The sequence below is a fragment of the Schistocerca cancellata genome, chromosome 3 (genome assembly GCF_023864275.1).
Source record: "Schistocerca cancellata isolate TAMUIC-IGC-003103 chromosome 3, iqSchCanc2.1, whole genome shotgun sequence".
NCBI classification, from domain to species: domain Eukaryota; kingdom Metazoa; phylum Arthropoda; class Insecta; order Orthoptera; family Acrididae; genus Schistocerca; species Schistocerca cancellata.
Genome location: NC_064628.1, coordinates 41,632,782 through 41,657,212, shown reverse-complemented (window position 1 = coordinate 41,657,212; position 24,431 = coordinate 41,632,782). Strand labels below are relative to the sequence as shown.

At 42.2% G+C, this 24,431-nt stretch overlaps 1 protein-coding gene across 2 annotated transcripts in view; it reads right to left on the bottom strand.

Moving 5' to 3' along the window:
• Window positions 1–17,169: 17,169 nt before the first annotated feature.
• The window catches only part of LOC126176027 (dehydrogenase/reductase SDR family protein 7-like), a 42,933-nt gene continuing 35,671 nt past the window's right edge, over window positions 17,170–24,431 (bottom strand). For both annotated transcript variants that reach the window (XM_049923157.1, XM_049923158.1), the window contains exons 3-6: window positions 23,864–24,083; window positions 17,985–18,069; window positions 17,732–17,892; window positions 17,170–17,445 (exon numbers count right to left, since the gene is read on the bottom strand). In XM_049923157.1, the coding sequence (XP_049779114.1) occupies window positions 17,258–17,445; window positions 17,732–17,892; window positions 17,985–18,069; window positions 23,864–24,083 (654 nt within the window). In that variant the 3' untranslated portion in view covers window positions 17,170–17,257. The remainder of the gene's footprint in view (window positions 17,446–17,731; window positions 17,893–17,984; window positions 18,070–23,863; window positions 24,084–24,431) is intronic.

The window sequence follows — 24,431 nt, the reverse complement described above, 5'->3', positions numbered from 1 at the left end:
GCAATGTGGGTCCTGATACACAATACACATTTGTATATGTATAATGATGGTATAGTAAGTATTCCAAGCTTTTTGAATATGGGTTTGCAGTGTGTCTGTGGATGACAGTTATTATTTGGATGGCCCTCTTCCGCAACAAAAAAAAAAAAATTGTTTTAGGCGCCCTGTTGTGGAACCCCAAAATATTATTCCGTATGTGGCAAGAGATTGAAAATAGCCGAAATATGCCATTCTGGCACCCTCTGAGGTACAAGCATTTGCAATAATTCTGAGGGCAAAACAGGCTGAATTAAGTTTCTGTGCAAGTTTTATTACGTGGTCATTAAAATTTAAGTTTTCATCCACATGAATCCCCAGCTTTGTCACCCCACACCAGATCGAGATTTACATTTTGACGTCTTTTCCCAAACTGCATATAATTTGTTTTATTTACATTCAATGTCAACCTGTTTGCATTGAACCAAGAGTTGATGTAATTTAGTACTTTCTCAGCAGTTGTTGGTAGCAATTGCTTTGGTGCACTTATTATCACTAGTATCATCTGCAAATATTATTGCTTTGGCTGCATCATCTGAGGTGTGAAAATCATTCATATAGACAAGAAACAATATGGGGCCCTAGGATGCTGCCTTGTGGTACTCTCATTTCTACATTTTTTCCCCTCTGATACTGAATTTATTTTGTGGTTGGTGTAGGTTGATGTCAGTCGTACAACCTGTGTTCTGTTTTTTAGGTATGATTCAAACCATTTTTTTCCTATCCCATGTATACCCAATGCTTCCAATTTTTCTAAAAGAATGTCCTGGTTCACAGTGTCAAAAGCTTTGGAGAGGTCTAAATTTACTCCTACTACACTATAATCTTTTTCTAGATTTTTGATTATTTGTTCAGTGTAGCACATTACTGCTGTTTTGGTATTTTTACGTGCTTGGAAGCCATGCTGATTTCTCTTTAGTAAATTATGGTCGTTTAGATATTTGTTGATTCGGTGCTTCATCAGTGTTTCTAATATTTTTGAAAATGCTGGCAGCTGAAGTTTGGTATAAGGCCAGGTAATCCACCACATGCTACTATAGGTAACTACTGTGTCATTGTATGGAAGAACCTCGAAACACTGTAAACAAAGACACAAATTAGTACAAACGAAAATTATTTTTGGAACAGCAAGGGCTTCCTAATTCATATAACTATACTGTTCCTTAAATCTCTGAACTTGATACAAATACTCCAGCCGTGCAGATTCTGTTCACTAATGCCTACCTGCAGTCTGACTTTTTTTGCCAATTCTTTTAGTTTTTTAAGAGTCAGCCGCAGCTGACGTTTTAGTTATAAGAGCATATGAAAAGTAAATAATTCGAAAAATCATCAAAAAGAAGCACAAATGTAACCAGACTTCTTACAGTGGATAGAATTTTGTCGATGGTGTCTATAATCTGTGCCTTTCTGCACATTATTCAGATTAAAATTGATTGATGTGGATTCACAACATGCTAAATATGTACTGTATATCAAGAAATGACTATATGAAACTTGTGAGATGTCTCCAGAATTACCATTCCCCAAGTTGGTGAATCATCACTGGTCATGATGTCTGAATGAGTATTATTTATTTATATATGAAGACTTGCCTTCTGTATAGTCTGTACTGATACTAAAAATGGCTCAGGACATTTGTGATGTAAGACTCTGTATCAGGTGGTGCTTCAGTTCTTCAAAGAAGTTCACAGTATATATTTTTTGCTTCTATTTTATGGCCTTCATCTAAAAAGAATTGGAAAAAGGAATGCTGGATGTAATCTCTTCCCCACACTGGATTATTTTTCAAACAGCTCAGAAACAAGCAGTTGACAGCAGATACTGGTATTCTTATTGGGCCAATACTTAGGACAGTGTAATGTGTTGGGATTCTGAGACTATCTTCAGATGAATGGTATTGCAGGTAATATCAAACTGAATGTCAGTATAAATGCATCTGTTTTCAATTGCACTTCAGTGACATTTGTCATTGCATTTTAAAGATGTATTATAGCTCTTTGTTGTCAATATGCATTGCAACTCTGGATGAAACCAACCATGATATTTTGAATAACTGTTTCAAATTCTTAAACATTTAAGAGTTCTGTATCGTTTAATAGCTGTTTGTAGATGGAAGCTCACAACGCACCACCTTGCTGAATACATGAGTATGCCCATCCTATTGGGAGCCCTATTAGTTAATGAGATAAGCATTATGTTTCCCATGAGAAGATACCAGTACAACTGGGATACCCCTAGAGGTTATCCAGTGTTGAATATGTGCTTGGTTGAAGTACTCACCATTTAATACTTACCAGGTGACATGGAAGACTCCAAATGGGACAAAAACTACCCTTGCTGATGTTTTCTTGGTGCATTATAGTTACTGACCTTATTTATAGATTATTGTGTATCACTGCTGCTGTATCTTCTGAATTTCCTTTTCTTTTGCTGCTTTCGTTACTATACCACTGTAGCATTTTACTGTTGAAACTATTGCTTTTGCCAAGCTAGCTGCAGTTGAGCAAGCATGTAATCTTGTACTTTTCCAAACAGTGATTAGTTATTTTACAGTTACTGGTCTGCAGTGCATTTCTTATTACACACTAGAAAGAGAAGTTTATATAGTTTAACTGTACCTTTTCTTATCATAAAGAGGCCCACAACAAATATGGATTGTTTATGTGAGATATTTTTACATGAATAAACTCACTAGCAGAATTATTACTTGATGCATTCTTTCCGTCGTTGACCAATTTTTGAAAGGCAGAGGTGCCACAGATAGGCTTAAGACTGTCTATATACACCACATCATCATGCTCACTCTCTTTCAGAGAATATTGCACTGAACTGTAATCTTGTATGTTTTTGGGGTATACACTATGTTTGGTAAATTGCTACATTTTTGGCAGTTTGCATTTGGCAAATACTTTAGAAAGATGATTCAATAACTACATATACTGACCTGCCAGAGCACTGTAAGCACCAATTATAGTGTATTAATCCATCAACAGCATGCAAATGAACCACAGTTCATCAAGACATAGATTCTACCAGCCATAATGTATGTGTGTGTGTGTGTGTGTACGTAGATGACAGTAAATGAACACACAGTTTTGGAGTTCCTGTAGTTGCAAAGTATTGTTTTGTTTTGCTTTAGGGTACAAAAAACATTTGGTGTCATATGAGCCCAAGTCAAAACTATAGAACACGAACACAGAGAGGTGTTAAACGACTATACGTCAGACCCAATGGACAGAATAGGAGACAGCTAAAAACAGGCACGTAGAAAAAGGACTAAAAAAACAACGTACAGAAATGGAGGTCCGAAACTAAAAATTAAATGGGCTGCACCATATTGCTTTGGTGGATAAAAAGCAAAACATGGTCAACAGCCTACGCATTATTCGCCAAAACGGCTGACAAATCAGGCAGCAAACCCAAGCTGGAACGTAAATAGTTGAAAAAGGGCATTCCAGCAGGAATTGGGGGACAGTTAAAATTTGGGTGCAATGTGTACAAAGTGGTGGAGTAGTGCCACTTAGCAAATGACGATGGCTAAAAAGGCAGTGCCCAATACGCAGCTGAGTTAAAATAAGCTCCTCCCGGCAGGAGGGCTGAGAGGAGGTCGTCCAACTTGCTGGGAGAGGCTTAATAAGCTGAAGCTTATTCCCCTTGGCGATGCCAAAGGGACACCACCTCCTGATAGACAGCAATGCAGCAATTATCGGAGGGAATATAGGTACTCATAGGCTGGAGTACGAGGACCGCAGCCTTCGCAGCAGCCTCATTTCCTGGCAAACAGACGTGACCAGAGACCCACAGAAACATCATACTGGCTCCACCAAGAATGAGCAAGTGACAGTTTCCCTGGACCCGCTGCACTAAGGGATGGGCGGTGTACACCAAACAGACTTTGAAGGGCACTAAGTGAGTCTGAGCAAAGGACACAATTGGAAAGGCTGTGTCACCGGATGTACTCCGTGGCCTGATACGAGGTGAAGAGCTCGGCTTATAAACACTGAGGAGTGTGCTGGAAGCCGATATTGAAAGGGTGCCAACGATTAAGGCACACCTGACCCCACAGTCAGTCCGACAGCCATGAGTGTACACAAAAGTTCCATGCGAAGGTCGTGAAACTGGAGACGATAGACCGAGGCTGGAGTAGTGTCCTTAGGAAGCGAATGAAGGCCAACGTTAACATCGACTGCTTCACGAAGCCAAGGTGATGAAGGATTCACACCCACTGGGAAAGTTGCAGGTAGTGTGAAGTTAAGACGCCATAGCAAGTGGCGAAAGCGGACACCAGGAGGTAGCAGAGAAGAGGGACAAGCCCCATGCTGCTGATCAAAGGAATCGTCAAAGAAGGAGCCATAGGAGGGGTGGCCACGCGTGGCAGACAAACGGCATGCATACCTGCTGAGGGAAAAGTCACGGCGGTAAGACAGAGGTAGTTCAGCAGCTTCAGCATGCAGACTCTCAACCAGACTATTGTAAATGGCACCCATGGCCAAACGGATGCCATGATGGTCGATAGTGTTGAGATGGCGTAAGAGGGATGCGCGTGCAGATGCACACACAAAGCACCCATGGTCGAGTTTCGAATGGACAAGGGACCGGTACAAAAGGAGGAGTGTGGTTCGATTGGCACCCCAGGAAGCACCATTGAGGACGCGTAGTAGATTGAGGGACTGTGTACATCGGGCTGCCAGGTAGGACACACGGGAGGACCAAGTGAGTTTCCTATCGAGCATGAGCCCCAGAAATTTTGAAGTTTCAATGAACGGAAGTGCAACAGGCCCAAGATGGTGGGAGAAACCATTTGCACCGCCAGAAATTCAGACAGGTGGTATTGTCAGTGGAAAAGCGAAAGCCACTGACGATGCACCAGGAGTAAAGACGATCAAGACAGTGCTGAAGACATCACTCAGTGAGACAGACCCATGGAGATTGCAGTAGTGGCAAAATTGTCAACAAAAAGAGAGCTGGAGATGCCCAGTGGGAGACAGGCCATTATAGGGTTAATGGCGATAGCAAAGAGGACAATGCTCAGGGTGGAACCCTGAGGCACACCATTTTCCTGGATAAAGTTTCCGACAAGGCAGAACCCACACACACCTTGATAACTCAGTCTTGTTAAATTGCCCACAGAAAACAGGGCAGGTGCCCACCAAAGCCCCATGTATAAAGAGTATGGAGGAGACCAGTTCTCCAGCATGTGTCGTAGGCCTTCTCCAAATCGAAAAACACAGCCACAGTCTGGAATTTCTGCAGAAAACCATTAATGACATTGGTGGACAAAGTAACGAGATGGTCAAATGCAGAACGCTGTGCTCAAAATTCACACTGCATTCATTAGTAAATGTCGAGACTCGAGCAACCACACCAGCTGGGCATGTATCATACATTCAATCACCTTACAAATGCAGCTTGTTAGAGAGATGGGGCGGTGGCTAGAAGGAAAGTTTTTGTCCTTACTGGGCTTAGGTATGGGTAAGACGGTGGCCTCATGCCAGCATCCAGGAAATGTGCCCTCGGCCCAGATGCGGTTGTAAGTGTTAAGCAGAAAGTGCTTGCCTGCAAGAAAAACGGGCTGCAACATCTGAATGTGGAAAGCATCTGTCCCTGGGGCGGAAGATCGGGATGAACTGAGTTCATGATCTACCTCCCTCATAGTAGAGATGGCATTGTAGCAGTCACTATTCAGAGAAGAGAAGGGTATCACTGGAGCCTCCTCCACTCATTTCCAATGGGGGAAGGCAGGGTTGTAGTGGGAAGAGCTCGAAACTTCCTCAAAATGGCAGCCCAAGGTGTTGGAGATAGCAATAGGGTCCATGACGACATCATCAGCGACTGTCAGGCTGGAAATTGGGGAATGGATCTTGGTTCCAAAGAGCTGTCTCAGGTTGGTCCACACGGAAGAGGAACATGTGGAACTGTAGCTAGCTCTTTTGCTGTCCTGAAGAAGATGACGACACTTTGCAGGCATCAGTTTATAATGAATGCAATTCACCAGTGTAGAGTGGCAGTTAAAAACGCGGAGAGCTCGTCGACATGCGTGAATTGCGTCACGGCATGCCTCAGTACATGAAGGGACTGGGACATGACGTAACAGAGAGGAAGTGCGGGGGATGGAACCTTCTGCACTAGTAAGGATAACAGTATTGGTTAAAAACAGTCTACCTGAGCCCCCATCTTACTCTGTTACTCGCTCCTGTGAACGGGAACGCACTATGCAGATCTTGATGCCTCTTGCGTCCATCTAGAAAAGATAACCTGAAGATGCCCAAATAAGGCAAAACACATCGTTGAAAAATAAAACACTAAAATTGCAACCAAGACTGTTTTCAACCAATACTGTTACACACAGGTTTGCTGTACGCCACATATGGATTGGAAGAATTTCTATAGTAAGGATAACATTTGTGAGATATTCCACCTCGTCATCACAACTGGGGAAATCCTGTTCTTCGAAGGTCACCAGGGTGGAGTAAAGATGCCATTTGGGCACGCACATGGATGGGGTAGGAGTCAGCAAACAGATAGCACATGGGCAATGGTCACATGAGTAGGCATCAGAAAGAATGGACCACTCAAGATGACATGCAAGCTGGGCAGTGCAGAAGGATAGGTCCAAATGGGAATAGGTGTGTGAGGAGTCTGAAAGGAAAGTCGGTGCCTTTTTCTTGACTCTTTGAGGGGCAGGTAAGTTTATTAAAATGAAAACACATGATTTGTTAAAATTATAGAACTTCTTACTGAACAAAACAATTTATTTTAATACAATTTTACAATATTTTGCTTACTTTTTTAATTACAGTCAATTCAATTGTGGTTACCTCTGTTAACCAAGGCCCATAATATTCATTAGTCAGTTATTTGTTGAGAAATTTTGAGAGATAAAATTTTGAACAGTTTTCTTTGGAAATTATTTACACGAACAACTCAAAAGTATATCATTATTGAGAATGAAATGTTTGGAAGCAAGTTTTGCCTTTTCGTAGACAAAGAGGCACATACACGAACACATCCACACTGTTATAACAGGAACAGCACGTGTGCTGCATGCTGCACATCCTCCTGATGTGGCCTATTTTGGCTGATGTGCACTACCTTCCAATCTGATTTGTTTGTTCATGTGTGGTTTATGTTTACTGAGAGTTACGCTCTTCCCTTTTTAACTTAGACCACTGCAATGGAAAACTGCCTTGGCAAGCAGTCCTTTGTATGCTTTCCTTCGGAAGTCTTTATTTGTGAATTGTTCCATTTAAATTTCTTTGTGTATGATAAACACATTCACTACACACTATCAATAAAGTGGGGAAAAATGCCTATGCCACAATTTTTTACTTTTGTGATCACAACCAGTCTCCTTTTAGACGATCAAAATTGTCAACAAAATTCATGCTCCTGTTATAGTCACTCAATACACGAGGACATGCCACTAGAGTAGTTGATCCATCGTTTTCCTTCCTGTGGTGTCACTAGGATCATGCATAGTAGAGATCTCGTTTGTCCATCCACTTGTAAAATGCTACACCATGATTGCTGACTTTGCTGTTAAAGTCCCCTTGTTCCATCTTTTTATCTTCCTTCAGTTTTGGGAGGAATTTACATGTAGGGTTCACAGTTCCAACTGGAAATGTTTTCTGGGCTTTTAGTAGGACAAATAGATTATAAGATGTGAAGAAATTATCCATGAAAACAATATGATTTTTGCATTAAAGTCCTTCAAATAAATTTTTTACTACCCGTGCACCCAGTCCCAGTTCAGACTTCTCTGTAGCTAATCTTCCAGTATAAATTTGGAACTTCAAATTATATGCAGATTAATCACACAGCATCCATATTTTATAGCCTCTTTTCACAGGCTTGTCCCTGACGTATTGCTTCATTGAGCTGCTTCCTTTAAATTTCGCCATTGGCTCATCAATTGCTACTTTTTGATGAGGCTGATAGCATTGTGCAAACCTTTTATTCAACATTTCTACAAGAGGCCTTATTTTAAAATGCTTGTCAAAATTGGCCTGTCCCCTTTTAGACATCATTGAGTTGTCATTTGAATGGATATGACTGAGAAGAAAACCGAATCATTTTACAGTCATCAAGTCACATATATAGGACTCATTTAAATCTGGAGATGAAGGCCAATAATCTCGATAACTTGGTAAGTTTTTGGCACTCATAAATAAATTGATGCCTAAGAAAACCCTTATCTCACTTTCAGTAGTTGGGATGAAAGGCTTTTCTTTTTGTGTGCTGTACAAATTGGTGTGAAATGTATTGTTTTACCATTTCATCAGTAAAAAATTCACAAAATATTGTGTGGTGATGGATTTGACATCTCTGTAAAAACAGCTATATGGCCTGTTTTTTCCACAAAATTAGGCAGTGCTTCAACTCTGAAATTTTGGCTCCATTGTGGAGGATCATCCTGAACAATGGGTACACTTCCAGATCCAGAGGTACCAGAATGATTTAGGATGTTTGGCTTTATATGTGAAGAACTAACTGTCACAGATGTTTTTGCTTTAGCCAATGGTGATCTCTAACGTCTAGGCATGGACAGAGAAAGTGATTCAGAGGCTGAAGAATCATCATTTGATGGACTTTTAGCCATGCAAGGTTGTTTATTATCGCACAAGTGATGATTACTTTCTGGTAAATTATCATCTGCTTCATTGCTACCTCTTCAGAACATGATGACAATATTATCACAGTCAGGTTCATATGTAGGATCAATGTCAGAGTCTTCAAACAAACTTATTTCACTATCTGAGTCTGATGGAAGGTCCTTGAAAAGTAGTTTTCATATTTCATCATCACTAAGACACCTCCTAGCCATATTGAATGAAAGCTGTATCCCACTTGTGCGGTGGTTAGCAGCACTAATCTAGATTAAAGTAATAAAAATATGAAATAAATAAACTTGTTTCACGTAACTATTGCACTGAAGGACATTAGCATGAACTAAATTTACATATGGAAATACTTACTTGGAAATGAAGGTAGTATATATGTGCCAAATTTGTTCTTCAAATCATACACCAATTAAATGGCACAAAACTGCTGCAAGGCAACAAATGAATTGTGCTGTACCAATAATAGGAAAGCAAAATGCGTGATATCCAATGCCATGCCATCTAGGGAGAACTCCCTCAATTAAATGTGTGGCTTGCAGTGATAACTGCTGCCCCATTCGGTCACCAGGTGTCGTAAAATAGGTGGTTAACATTGATTACCACCACCCTTGAAAGAGAGAATGCCTGGTGATAGCCACTGCCCCTGAAAGAGTTAAGGCAGAAGAGTTTAAGTTGGTTAAGAAGATCAGCCAAGAGGGCACCTCTCTGACAGATCCTGAGAGAACCCCAAAGGGGATGATGTGCATTGAAGTCACCGAGTAGCAAAAATGGGGGCAGTAGCTGCCAAATAAGTGGAAGGACGTCTGTCCTGGTGACAGCGAATGATGGAGGGACATATATGAAACAGAGGGAAAAAGTCAGGTGGGGGAGTAAAAGGCAAACTGCAACAGCTTGAAGATTAGTAGTCAGGGAGATGGGTTGATTACGAATGTCATCCCTTATGAGCATGAGAGGGAATGCTGACCTCAGGGGGAAGATCAAAACAAATTGGTAAGAAATGTGAAAGCTCAAAACAGTTATGAGGGTGCCATTTCGTTTCCTGAAAGCAGAGTACAGGTGGACGCTGCGACGCTAAAAGCAGCCGGAAATCCTCATTGTGGGATCTAAGGCTGTGAATGTCCACTAAAGGAGAGTCATGATGAGGAAGGGATGTAGGGGTGTTACCTCGGCGACTGCCAAGTGACAGCTGGGGAAGAGGCACTACTACAGGGCACAGAAGCAGGAGGATCCTGCTCCATGGGGTCCACAGAAGCATCAGCTTGCTTGTGCAGTCGGTTTGTGGAGTCTAACACTGAAAAACGGTTGTTGGTGTGCACCAGTGACATGGAGGCTGGCTGGGCTAAGGTATCACGTGCTGACACCATCGAAGAGGATCTTTTAGGTGGCAAAGGAGGAGACCATTTGCTTTTGGTGGACTTCTTCGAGCCTTTCCGGTTAGGTGAAGAATCAGGTGGTGTTTGGTTGGAGGGACGGAAGAAGTCTTCACGGTCTACCGGTTGTGCAGCTGACGGCTTTGCCCCTTGAGGCGAGAGTTTGACAGCTTGTTCCACAGCTAGCTGGGGGGAGGGGGGGGGGGGTGTTTGGCATGCGACCTTGACACTCTGTGATTTCACAACACCAGAGCTGAATTGCAGGTTGCAGGTTGCATGTCTGCATGGCCACATCCTTCATGGAGCGAGGGATAACAAGAACAGAACTATAGGTACCAGACGGTAGAATGCAGGGTTTGTGACTAGCCAGTAACTTGCAAGCGACTGGATAAGGCACCTTTTCCTTTACCCGGATTTCTTGAACAGCCCGCTCATCTAAATACAAGGGACACTGGGACACTCCTGATGGGGGGCGGTATGGCCACCATTGCAGTTGATACAGCAGGGAGGAGGTGGTGCACAACTGCCCTTGTGCGCATCCCTACCACAGGTGACTCATTTGGCTGGGTGTCGACAAGACATTCTAGTGTGGTTGAAACGATGACACTGGTAGCAGCGCATCGGGTTCGGAATGTATGGCCTGACTGTGATAATTTCATAGCCTGCTTTGAGCTTGGACAGAAGCCCCACTCTATCAAAGGTGAGAAAGAGTGCAGGTGGGCACTAAGGATTAATCTACCTTTTTCATTACACGAACAGCAATGACACCCTGATCAGAGGGGTAAGATTGTATTTCAGCCTTGGTTAGACCATCGAGCAGCCTGGTGTAAATTACACTATGGGAAGAATTCAAAGTCCTATGGGCCTAGACACGAACAGTGTAACCATAGGGAAGCGAGGCAGCAAGCAGTTTTTGTGCTTGAGAGTCAGAAGTAGTCTCCAAAAGCAAAGTGCCATTCCGTAAATGAAAGCAGGATTTCACAGGGCCAGCAACTGCATCTATATCTTTATGAATAATAAATGGATTTACCGTGGCAAAGGACTGACTGTCTTCAGCATGTGAGACCACGAGGGACCATGGTGCAGTGGGAAGGGTATTTGAATCATTAGCCTCACTCGTTTACGTTTGGTAGATGCCGAGTGGGAAGATGATTGACTCATTGTGAGGAAATCCCCATGATTACCAGCATTTCCAATCGTGCACTCCTTCCAGCAGGGGGCCCCCTTCACAAGTGGGCACACCCACCTTAGGTGATTGTTCACACCTCAGGTCATACCTCCCAAATGCCTGATGTAGGGAACAAATGGCAAATTGGGAAGGTTACAGCTCAGGGAATCACCCCTCCCTGGGCGTGGCCTGTGCCAAGGGAGAAATGCGAACCCTACCTTTCAATCTGGGGGGGGGGGGGGGGGGGGGGGGGAGGGGGAGCAGGAGGGGGTGGAAGCAGGAGGGGGGGGGAGGGGGGGTTGCAAAGTGGTGGCTTATGAATCATTAACTGGTGCTATATGATGTCCCAGTTGATATTTACCCTCTTCCCCCTTAAATAAAAGATATTTTTAAAGGTGACTCAGGGTGAAGGGAGTGGGGGGTGAGAAGAGATCAAAATGTCAAATAGAATTCATCATATTCAGCTTTTGTAATGTCTAAAATCTTAAGCGGTTGTCTGTTTCATTTTTTAAAATTTTGTGTTTATTAGGTTTCAGGAGTATTCTACACGACATGTGAGAAAGTAGGCAACGGCAGTTGTTCTAACTAGAAAAGCATCAACAAGAAAACAACAAAAGTAGTTTACACATCTGAAACACATTTAACAATTGAGGACCCGGAGGCCTCTGCATGCCCTTATTGAGATGCTATCCACGTCAGGTGTTCAGACCTAGTGATGGCATTCAGTGATCAAGCTGCCCTTGGTGGCCACCTTGGGTGGTTGCAGGCACACTACCCGAATGTCAGCGTGCACTACACTTTCTGTATTGGCCTGACTTGCATACGTTGTGTGCTATACGTTTAAACATTCCCAGTGTCAACTCACTGTCATTAACTGATGGATTATAGTCTAACAGTTTAGAATAGTCTGACCGTGTGCAACTGATAAAGGCTGATTGGTTAATATTTGCATGGGAATTGTTTCATACCAAAGCCAACAAAGCTAAGTATGATGTCAGGAAGCAATAATTGGTACAAACTTTGTTGTCAAGGTGCCCTACAGACTGTCTGAACAGCAAGAATGAGGCACTTACTCCCTCCATATGACAAAATAATAACAGTTAACTTATCACGTGTCACCTATTGATATCATCACATCCAATTGTCTTCATGTAGCATTGAATGCACAATCCACACTGCAGTCAGCGTTGGTGCCCGGTGCGGGTGTCACATAATCACAGTGCACAAATGAACACACAAAACACATAAACAAATCACTCAATGCCATTTCTGTATTTGCTGGGGGTCAGGCCCATGGTGTTGGGTGACACACGCAGCCGTTAAGCCATTGTATCTGTGGTCGACTGTCCTGCCAAAATCCGCCCTGCTCACTTAGCAGTGAACAATTACTCTCTCTGAGTCTCAACACTGATTACTTGGCGCACCGGGCACTCTACTATCCATAGTACTTACTGTGACCTGCGAAAGGCAAAGATGTATCGTACTCAGTACGTAAGGAGTGGTTTACCCCTTACAAGGTGTCGAAACTGGAGGATTGCTACACTACTACTTCCTTACAGGGGCAAGGATCAGATGCTGTCATCCACATTGCTGTGACTGAAGAGATGTCCATGGCAGGGCAGAGGGCAGCAGCCAAAGGTACAAGAAGTTCCCAATTTGCCGGGACTGGTGCATATGGATGAAAGCGAGTAGACCCTTGCCGCCTGTGGACACTGCAGCGACTGGCTGACTGGTACACAGGACAGGTGACTGGGGGGGGGGGGGGGGGGGGCATTTGGATGTCTGAGTCCACAATGAGGACAGCATTGACAGTGATAGCAGCAGATTGGAGATAAGAGGCTCTGGTGATGGCGACCTGGCTTCTGTCTCCACTGATGGTGGCACCTGCTCAGCACAGTGTCCACATGAAGCCCTGATGGCTGAGGTAGGTGAACACAACCAGGTATGCTTGACCTAAGGAACCAGGGCCCAGAGGAACGAGGCATAGGGCCATGGCCAGAGAAGGGACCCTGGAATACCACTGGTTGTGGTGCCATGCTAAGAGTTTACCTTTGGTGCAAACAATGAAGATGTTATCACCACGCTGGTTGTGGACAACTGGTGGAGTCCTGTGAAGGTGTCATCCAAATGCTTGATCCACACTGGATTGCCGGAGGCAAACATCGACAAAACCAGTGCAGCTGGGAGATGTCTGTCTGGCAGTGAGAGGATGAACAACATCCGTGGCAGGTGGCTGTGCAATAGCTTAGTGGGACCCTTGGCCCCAATTGCTGGGATATCTTCTAAGTACTTGTGTATCTGCATCAACATTTGGACAAGGTGTACCACCTTGCTGTTCGGTTGCAGATGGAAAGGAGGTGCCACACAATGTGGCAAATGCCACTGTGTGCACAAAAGTCTTTGAAAGATTGCACTACAAACAAGGGACCATTATCTGAAACCAGGGTGCAAGACAAGCCTTCAATGGAGAGTATTTTCAACAGGGCCTTGACAGTCACATCTGTTGTCACAGATAGGCAAACGGACAACATAAGGAAAATGAGAAAAAACATCACTTTTCAATAACCAGAAAGTGTCTAAAAAGGACTAGCAAAATCAGAGTGGCCTCTCTCCCACAACTGTGTAGGGGCCGGCCTTTGCAACAAAACAGTGCGCAGCACTGCCTGCTGATCTGAACACTTGGGGCAGACTGTGACAAGGTGTTCACCTCCCGGCCAAAAAACATGGCAGTGCACTAACTATTTTGGGCAAGAGATCCCCTAATGAAACTGATGTAATAAGCAGAGGATGTCCCACCAGAGAGCCACTGGAACAACATGGAGAATAATGCCATCTAAGATGGAGGGGTGATGGCACAATGCATAAATTCTGAAGTAGGTCTGATGCTTGTCCCAGTGGATGGTCAGGCTGCCCACGTTTTATCATGCATACGTCCTGGTGGAGCACCAGATCCACCACTACAACAGAAGCAATAGGGGAACACGGAATGAGGAAGCCATCCACCATGCACCTTGCCTCTGTATCTGGTTGAAAATGAAGCACTTCATTGTCAAACGAGGATTCAGAGCCCATGGGGAGCCAGGGCAGGGCATCTGCATTTGCATGTTGCAGTGTGTTGATGAAAAAGGCCCCCACAATTATATCAGGACAAGAAGAAAGCCCAATGCTTTGTCTGGTAAGCTTGCCAACAGGCTAAACAGGGAAACAAGGGCTTATCATCAGTAATTAATTAAAGTTTTGGAACATTCAAGAATACATGAAATATTTTTAGGGAATGGGTAAAAGCAAGAGCCTCATTTTCCACCTGAGAATAATGTTGCTGAGCCAAATTGAATGTTGTCAGCATGAAGGCAATAGGCTGTTAGGAGTCATACAAATGACAATGGGCCAGAACAGCTCCCACCCGTACTGGGACACATCTGTGGCCAGGACCATGTGCTTGCTGGGCTGAAATGTGCCAAGGCACAACACTAAGAGAAGATTGTTCTTAAGCTGCACAAAAGCACGCTTACAGGCTGCAGACCAAACAAAAGGAGCACTTTTCCAAAGCAACAAATGCAAAGGGTGTGCAATAGTAGCCACTCTGAGAATGAGCTTAACAGTACACCAAATCACTGAGGAATGCCTGAGGTTCTTTTAGATTACTTGGGCTGGGCAAAGCTGTAATGGCAGTGACATATTGTTCCTTTGAGTGCATGCCCTGCTGGGAAATTTCATGACCCAAATAAAGAATGGAAGGCTGGAAAAAGTGAATCTTAGTGAGATCACACTTGAGGCCTGCATCCTGTAGAACAGTAAACAAAGAACAGAGATTACATAGGTGATCCTCCGTTGTAGCACCTGCAAAGATGATAGCAAGATATTTAATGCAATGAGGGACAACTGTTGAAAGATGGCAGGCACACTATCGACCACAAACATTACCTGTTGATACTGGTAGAGGTTGAAAGATGTATTAACCACAAGTAACTGTTTTGATACCTCATCCAAACTGAATCTGAAGGTAGGCTTTGGCCAAATCAATTTTTGGAAACAATTGACCCCCAGCCAACTTTGTGAGCAACACCTCCTTACCTGGGGCTGAATGACTGACTGTGTCTAATCATGGTGGCTGCATAAGACTCCTGAGACTTGACCACGACAAACTGACACTTACAACTGAGGCCATGAAGCCTTACCACCAAAGCTCGATACAATTGTTGTGGCATTTTTAGAATTCAACATGTACAGTGACCACGTGCTTACGCTTGTGGGATATGACAGAAAACGACATGATGCTGGTTCTTGCAGCAGAGCCAAGAGGCACAGTAAGTGATACATATGAGGGAGTATCCACAATAAGAAAAGAGCTTTACAGACCTCCACCTTGACCACCCGGAATGCCACGAAATGTTGGTGAAGGCCTTGCTCATAAGTGTCTCAGTCTTTCACGGATTCGTCATAGGTGGGGGACGGCAGTGGGTGAACAACTGACAGCTGAGCCTGGATCAATGCAGCTAACAACTGTTCCGACATGGCCGTGTGTGCCTGCTGTTGCTGCAGGAGTGAATGAAGTAAGGCGTTCATGGAAGAGCTGAACAGCAGAAAAACCACAGAATCCAGAATATATGAAAATGTCAGTGGAATCATCACCATATAATTCATCATGAATATTGAAGAACTCTTCTGTACGTTAATTAATACTAGCTCGATAAATGGTAAATTCTTAGTTGGGACACTGGCTCAGGAATATCAGTTACACGTACTGTAGATGACTTGTATGCATTTTACTACAAACATAATTTTCTTTGTTAGTTTGGAGGAACCTGTTCCTCTTTATTTGTGTCCTGTTGCATTATTACAATAATCTACATCTACACTGATACTCCGCAAGCCACCATACGGAGTATGGCGCAGGGTACCTTGTACCACTACCAGTCATTTCCTTTCCTGTTTCACTTGCAAATAGAGTGAGGGAAGAATGACTGTCTGCAGGTCTCTGTATGAGCCCTAATTTCTCATATCTTATCTTCGTGGTCCTTACGCACAATGTATGTGGGCAGCAGTAGAGTTGTACGGCAGTCAGCTTCAAATCCCTGCCTCTCACATTCAATGAAGATGAAATCAGGCAAATTAACTTCCTTATCATGGGAAGCTGACTGACTTTTTTTTTTTTTTTTTTTTAAATAAATTCTGATTGCAACATAAACTCTAATAAAACAGTGGTCAAGTGAAAAAAGAAATTTATCAAGAACTCTTTCACATTCTGACTGATGATACCAGCAACACTTGACAAGGCATTTTAAAGTAGGAAAAAATATCAATAACACAAGGCCAAAATCGGACTACAAAGGATTACACAGGGCAATAACACAGACTTATGCAAACCTTTTATGTTGCCTTCTGCGACACCCACAGCCCATGGAAATCATCTCTGATGTTCTCCATAGCATAATACTGCCACAATGGTCCTATGTAAGTCACATTGGGATATTTTAAGATAATTGCCGTAAGTTAACAGGACAAAGAAACATAATCGTACTGTTCAATATTCCAATTATCATGTTCCCATATCTATTAGAGTTGTAACTGACAACAATATGAAAAAGATAGATTGCTACCACAAAGAGGAGGTGCTAAGCCTCAGCGAATGTTAGAAAAATTCACTTTCAGACATAGTCCTCCAGAAGAACACCCCCCACCCCACACACACACACACACACACACACACACACACACTAAAGTGTAATTGATCATCTAGCTGAGTCCTCTTCTTTCCTCTGGTTAATCTAAATTTAAGCACATGTTAGAGCAGAGAGACTTTTTTCTGTTGATAGCTATATCACCATTTGCATCTCTCTCTCTCTCTCTCTCTCATTCTTTCTGGAGCTATTGTGATATTTAGCATATATTACAAACCTTTCAGGGAGATTGACTAAGAGGCACAATATGATCAGATATACCAAATACACCTGGAGATAAATAAGAAAGTAACTTAAGAAAAAAAACAATAATTTAATATAAAAATCCAAAAACTTCAACATTCACATTATAACTCTTACTAAGTCTTTAAACATACACTGCTAATGGGGCTTTGCTCTCTTTTTCATCAGCCAGAAGTACAGATCTGGATAAAGTGTTCTGATCAGTATCGCAATTCGTGGGAGAAATGGACATGTGATGAGTTCCTTCTTTTCTGCAGCAACAGCATGAAGTATGTCTTCTGCCACTTTCTCTGCCGGTGAACCACTTTCTGTAGTTGCATCCATTACTGTAAATATTATAAAAATGCTGTGTAAAATTATTGTATCAAGGTTTTGCTTCTCAATTTTAACTTTATTAAAATAATTTGGAAAGCATAAGCAAATCAGCAACAGTAACATGACAATTAACTTTGTAAATTTTTGATTAAATAGTGACTGGTTTATATCATAGAATTTTTTATCATTTCAAAGAAGGTACATATTGTCATTTGGTCGTAACAGAAGCAACTATTTTCACAACACTACATGGCATTCAAAATAATTGTTTCCAAATAGCCTTTCTGGCTGTCTCACCTCCATAAGCCTGTCCACTTCCTGTCAACGCATTTAATGACAACTTCGTACGTATGTATCCAGGACTCACAACAGTCACATTTATATTGTGTGATGCAACTTCTGATCTCAGTGTGTCACAGAATGCTTGAAGGGCATGCTTTGATGCAGCATAGGCTGATCTGAATGAAAATTTGTTGTCAAAGTTCTGTCAAAAGCAAGCTATTATGTTTCATTACATTTCACAAGAAAGACAAATGGAAATGATATTCACCTGTATGGAATTGCTATTTTTCCTTGGACACTGCTAATGGCAACGATGTGTCCATTCTGTTTTTCTATCATGGATGGTAAGACCGCTAAAAAGTAAAAATGAATATATTAATCCACACACACACACAAACACAAAACGTAATTTCATTTACAATCAGTAAAATACACACTTTCACAGCCACTGTTTATATTTTTGGTAATAAGCAGTTTTTAGTATTTTGTCTTGGATCAAAGCATATTTTTCTCAAATGAAACTGGTTCCAGAGATGTTTTCAAGTCTTAAATCTCTATTGTGTTCATATGCAGACTGAAGCTATGAATGAAAATTTGTACTAAGGCAATGGGAATTTGGATTGAGGATGTAAGCATACTAGAGTAGTCTGCGCAGTTGTGCAAAGCCACTGTGCCGGGGTCACATAGTGGTTAGCACATCTGCCTAGTGAGCAGGAGATCCGGGTTTGAATCCCAGCCTTGGTACAAATTTCCATTTGTCGCTTCAATCTGCACATATACAGCATGCAGTATATTTTTCTGCCTTTAGTATTGCATCCTGCTGCTGGAGACATCCTCGAAGGCTATGACGATAGCTGGGTGATTCTTTGACTTTAATAACATGAATACAATCCACACTTTCCTCACTCAGCTAGCAGCAACAGCTGAACTATTATTTTTATTCACAAAACTGTGGTCATATGACCAGAAGATCACTAACTCATGTCAATATATGTTGGTGATTTATTGGCAGAAGAAGCAGTGCTGTTTGATTAATACAGACTAGGCCTGCGGTTCAAAATAAACACAGCAAATGCCCAGTTAACAAAATTCTCTTATTGTATTTGTCAGACTCAGCATCAAGGATGGTATCAAAATCAAATTAATTTCTACCCATAACTATATGCACCTGAAAATGTTAAATAGCAACCTGCCGAAGTACAACTGCTCAACCATACTTTGGTTAGTAACTATGTAATGTATTCAAGTGAGCAAAGTCATGACAGAAATTTGTTTAATTTTGTTACTTAGTTTCCTGGAATTTTGCTATCTTCTTTTTTATCTCTTTTTAAATTGATCATATGTTGATGATGCTGTGCTAAGAAGACGAATTCAGTTATGAAACCATTTGTGTGACCTGCACTGAAAAAAGTAATTTTTGCTGTCTGTTTTATTTAATGTTAATGCCCATAATTTATCTTGTTTTATGCCTTCCTATTCTCTGTTAGACCCTCTACGTACTCCTTCCACCTTTCATGTTTCCCTTTGTTTAGGAGGTTTGTACAAGAGAGATGAACAAAATTTTATAGAAATGGAAGAGGATGTAGATGACGATGAGAGAGGAGATATGACGCTGTCAGAAAAATTTGACAGAGCACCGAAAGTTCTAAGCTGAAACAAGACTCCGGAAGTAGATAACATCAGAAGTACTCTGGGTGTAGATAACATTCTGTCAGAAGTACTGGTAGCTTTGGAAGAGCCCACTATGATAAAACTCTTCCACCTGGTGTGCAAGATGTATGAGACAGTCAATATACACCCAGACCACAAGAAAACTGTAATAACTTCAATTCCAAAGAAAGCAGATGCTGACAGGTGTAGAAGCTGACCTCATGGAAGATCAGTTTGGATTTTGGAGAGATGTAGGAACATGTGAGGCAATACTGGCCCTATGACTTTTCTTAGAAGATGGATTAAGGAAAGGCAAATCTTCATTTATAGCGGCTGTAGACTTAGAGAAAGCTTTTGAGAATGATGATGATGATGATGTTTGGTTTGTGGGGCGCTCAACTGCGTGGTTATCAGCGCCCGTACAATTACCCAATCTTTGCTCAGTCCAATTTCGCCACTTTCCTGGATGATGATGAAATGATGAGGACAACACAACCACCCAGTCATCTTGAGGCAGGTGAAAATCCCTGACCCCGCCGGGAATCGAACCCGGGACCCCGTGCTCGGGAAGCGAGAACGCTACCGCGAGACCACGAGCGGCGGACACTTTTGAGAATGCTGACTGGAATACTCTCTGAAATCCTGAAGGTAGAAGGGGTAAAATGGTGGCAGGGTAAAATACAGGGAGTGAAAAGCTATATACAATTTGTACAAAAACTAGGTGCCCATTATGAGAGTTGATGGCCATGAAACGTAAGCAAAGCCTGAGAACAGACTGAGGCAGGGTTGTAGCCTATTTTCAACATTATTCAATCTGTATAATGAGCAAGCAGGAAAGGAAACAGAAGAAAAATTTGGAATTAAATGTCAGGGAGAAGATGTAAAGGGTTTGAGGTTCGTTGATGACATTGTATGTATGACAGTGAAACATAGACAATAAACAGGTCAGACAAGAAGAGAATTGGAGCTTTTCAAATGTGGTGCTATACGAGGTGCATTCAAGTTCTAAGGCCTCCGATTTTTTTTCTCCGGACTGGAAAGAGAGAGAAACATGCGCATTGTTTTAAAATGAGGCCGCGTTCATTGTCAATACGTCCGAGAGATGGCAGCACCGTACGGCAGATGGAATTTTACCGCCAGCGGCGAGAATGAGAACTGTTTTAAATACTTAAAATGGCGTCGTTTTCCTTACTTGAACAGCATGCAATCATTCGTTTTCTGAATTTGCGTGGTGTGAAACCAACTGAAATTCATCGACAGTTGAAGGAGACATGTGGTGATGGAGTTATGAATGTGTCGAAAGTGCGTTCGTGGGTGCACAGTTTAATGAAGGCAGAACATCGTGTGACAACAAACCGACACAACCTCGGGCTCGCACAAGCCGGTCTGACGACATGATCGAGAAAGTGGAGAGAATTGTTTTGGGGGATCGCCGAATGACTGTTGAACAGATTGCCTCCAGAGTTGGCATTTCTGTGGGTTCTGTGCACACAACCCTGCATGACGACCTGAAAATGCGAAAAGTGTCATCCAGGCGGGTGCCACGAATGCTGACGGACGACCACATGGCTGCCCGTGTGGCATGTTGCCCAGCAATGTTGACGCGCAACGACAGCATGAATGGGACTTTCTTTTCGTCGGTTGTGACAATGGATCAGACGTGGATGCCATTTTTCAATCCAGAAACAAAGCGCCAGTCAGCTCAATGGAAGCACACAGATTCACCGCCACCAAAACAATTTCGGGTAACCACCAGTGCTGAAAAAAATGATGGTGTCCATGTTCTGGGACAGCGAGGGCGTAATCCTTACCCATTGCGTTCCAAAGGGCACTATGGTAACAGGTGCATCCTACGAAAATGTTTTGAAGAACAAATTCCTTCCTGCACTGCAACAAAAACGTCCGGGAAGGGCTGCGCATGTGCTGTTTCACCAAGACAATGCACCCACACATCGAGCTAACGTTACGCAACAGTTTCTTCGTGATAACTTTGAAGTGGTTCCTCATGCTCCCTACTCACCTGACCTGGCTCCTAGTGACTTTTGGCGCTTTCCAAAAATGAAAGACACTTTCCGTGGCCGCACATTCACCAGTCGTGCTGCTATTGCCTCAGCGATTTTCCAGTGGTCAAAACAGACTCCTAAAGAAGCCTTCGCCGCTGCCATGGAATCATGGCGTCAGCGTTGCGAAAAATGTGTACATCTGCAGGGTGATTACGTTGAGAAGTAATGCCAGTTCCATCGATTGCGGGTGGGTAGTTAATTAGAAAAAAAAAAAAATCGGAGGCCTTAGAACTTGAATGCACCTCGTAAAGAAATGGTGAAGATTAGATGCAAGATCAAGTAACTAATGAGGAGCTACTGAATAGAATTGGGGAGAAGAGAAATTGGTGGTACAACCTGACTAGAAAAAGGGACTAGTTGATAGGACATCAAGGAATCAACAATTTAGTATTGGGGGGAATGTGAGGGGGTAAGAACCACAGAAGGAGACCAAGAGATGAATACATTAAGTGGATTCAGAACGATGTAGGTTGCAGAAGTTATTCGGAGATGAGGCTTGCACAGTAGAGTAGCATGGAGAGCACCATCAAACTAGTCTTCGAACTCAAGACCACAACCACATCCAACAACAACAACAACAACAACAACAACAACAATCTCTATTAAAGCAATTCATATTTTTGAATTCCAGTGGCCTGACTACATATTCTGCCACAGCAATGACTGCATTCGGACATACTATGACTGCATGTCAGAGAAACAAATTTGGTTGTTCGCTGAATACAGAGCACAATCATTTACTGTCCCTTTGTCCATATTACACAGACACTAACTACTTGTACTTATGGTCCTTTTGATGGTTTCTATGTATACCTGACTGCATGTGCAGAGGAAGTGGTTCAGTTCTTCTTCCACATATTACAGCTTAAAAATGCAGTGTCTGAGTTACAAATGTTTGACTGTATCCTAGTCATTTTCAAGTAAATTGTCTCTTGTAACTGGGGAAGAGGGTGTAGCCACAACTAGATGCAACATGTCAAAAAAGTTTTCTGATGATACTGTATTGTTTTCTTTAGTACAGATAAACTTCAACAATGGCTGGAAGAACTTACGAGTGCAAATTTAAATATGTTTTAAACTCAGTTAAAATATAATGTTAACGTAATGTATAACCAACATATCAAAAATAAGATAGTAAGAACTGACAAAGTTATAGGAACAGTTTATGTCTATAGGATCAGATGTGTGATGGGCCTGTTACCAATGGCAGAAGGGTGCAGAAATCCAGGTTAGCTTAAATGACAAGATGAAGAAATAGCTTCGATCCTGCCATTCATTGCAAAATGATATACACATGGGATCATTCAGGGGATTTGCATGTTATGTGCATTAGTGATTTCCCTAGAGTGATCAGTTAGAAACAGAAAGATTCATAAAATGTCTCATGGAGGTACAAAGTTAGAAATCTGAAACCCTCAACCAACGAGGCTGTGCCTGGGAGACTGCACTGGAGAGAGAGAGAGGGGTGGGGACACAGAGAGAGAGAGAGAGAGAGAGAGAGCGCGAGCGAGTTAAAGAATATTTTTGACTGACTGCTCTTTGCACAGCCTGAGTGTGTTCTGAAGCATAGCAAAAGCTGATACACCACTACATCTTATTCAGTAACTGAAAGAGACTTGTGTGGTGGCATTGTTGTCTGTGGGCATAGTGCACATCCACTTTGTGGCTTCAAAGATAAATTACAAATGTAGAGCATCATTCATTCAGTGTTACCAACAAACAAGCACACTACAACAAGTGACAAATTGTTATATTAATACGACAGATGCTTTTCCAGCCTCTGATAAAGTTAGAAATAAAAATCAAAAGGAACCACCAGGAAGGATTTATGTGCAGATACTATGTACACTTACCGACTCCTTTTCAAAATAATCTCCATTGCGACTGGAGTATTTGTGGTAACTGTGTACCACCTTTCCTATCCCTTCTGCAAAAAAGTATGATGGCTGTCAAGTCATATTGCCACTGTACCCTGCAGTTCCTAATTTAAGATTAAACGCCACCACAACCCAGCCACTTAATCTCCAGGGAAACATAAAGACTCTTGTTGCCAAATCTGAACTGCTGGGCAGATGATCTGGACACCTCTCATGTGAATAACTGAAATTTCTGAACTGGAGCACCAACATTTGGTTGGGCACCACTGTGTGGAAGAAACACACAGACAACAACATGCCCCTTCATTTGTTTTAAATGGATATGCATAATGTTTTACAACTACAGAGGTGCTTGGGGTCACAAATTACATGAAAACTGATGAACTGCAGGGCATCACAATGATATGGTTTGACAGACAGGTGATAACCTTTTTTCCCAGAAGCAAAAGGGATTATCTTACGATTGACACAAAGGTTAAAAGGCTAGTATTTATTGACACAGGTATTTGCCATGAATAAAGATTTCTATGTATATATTAAATATGTGATTAATTTACCTTTTGTAAGTGCCACTTGTCCAAAGTAATTAACCAGCATAAGTTTAATATCAACATCAACAGATGTAGTCAACACATTGCCACGATAACTGATACCTCCATTATTTATTAAAATGTCAATACGGTCAACTATCTCAAGGACTTTTGCAATCTTCCCTGGTAAAGCATTCAGATCAGAAAGATCCAGAGGCAGCACAACAGGAGGATGTGTAACTTTTGTCTGAAACAAATTTAGTTTCTGCTTAAGAAAGATTGCTTGTGACCAAATGAATAATGAAATGTATCCACACATTAAATGCAAATTGTTTGCCACCTTTAAGGTTGAGATACAGCTGTCAGTCCCAATAAAAGCAAGGCAGTGTGTTCTTAATAGGAATAATTGTTACTAACAGAAAACAGAAAATGAATATCCTGACATAGATCCAAATGAATCGAAAACAAATTTATTCACATATTATATAAAATTTTTACATGTTTGTGATTATGATCCCAGGATATATGGGGGGGCGGCGGGAAGACAGGGGGCGGGAAGACAGGGGGCAGGGAGACAGAGGGCGGTGGGAGGGGG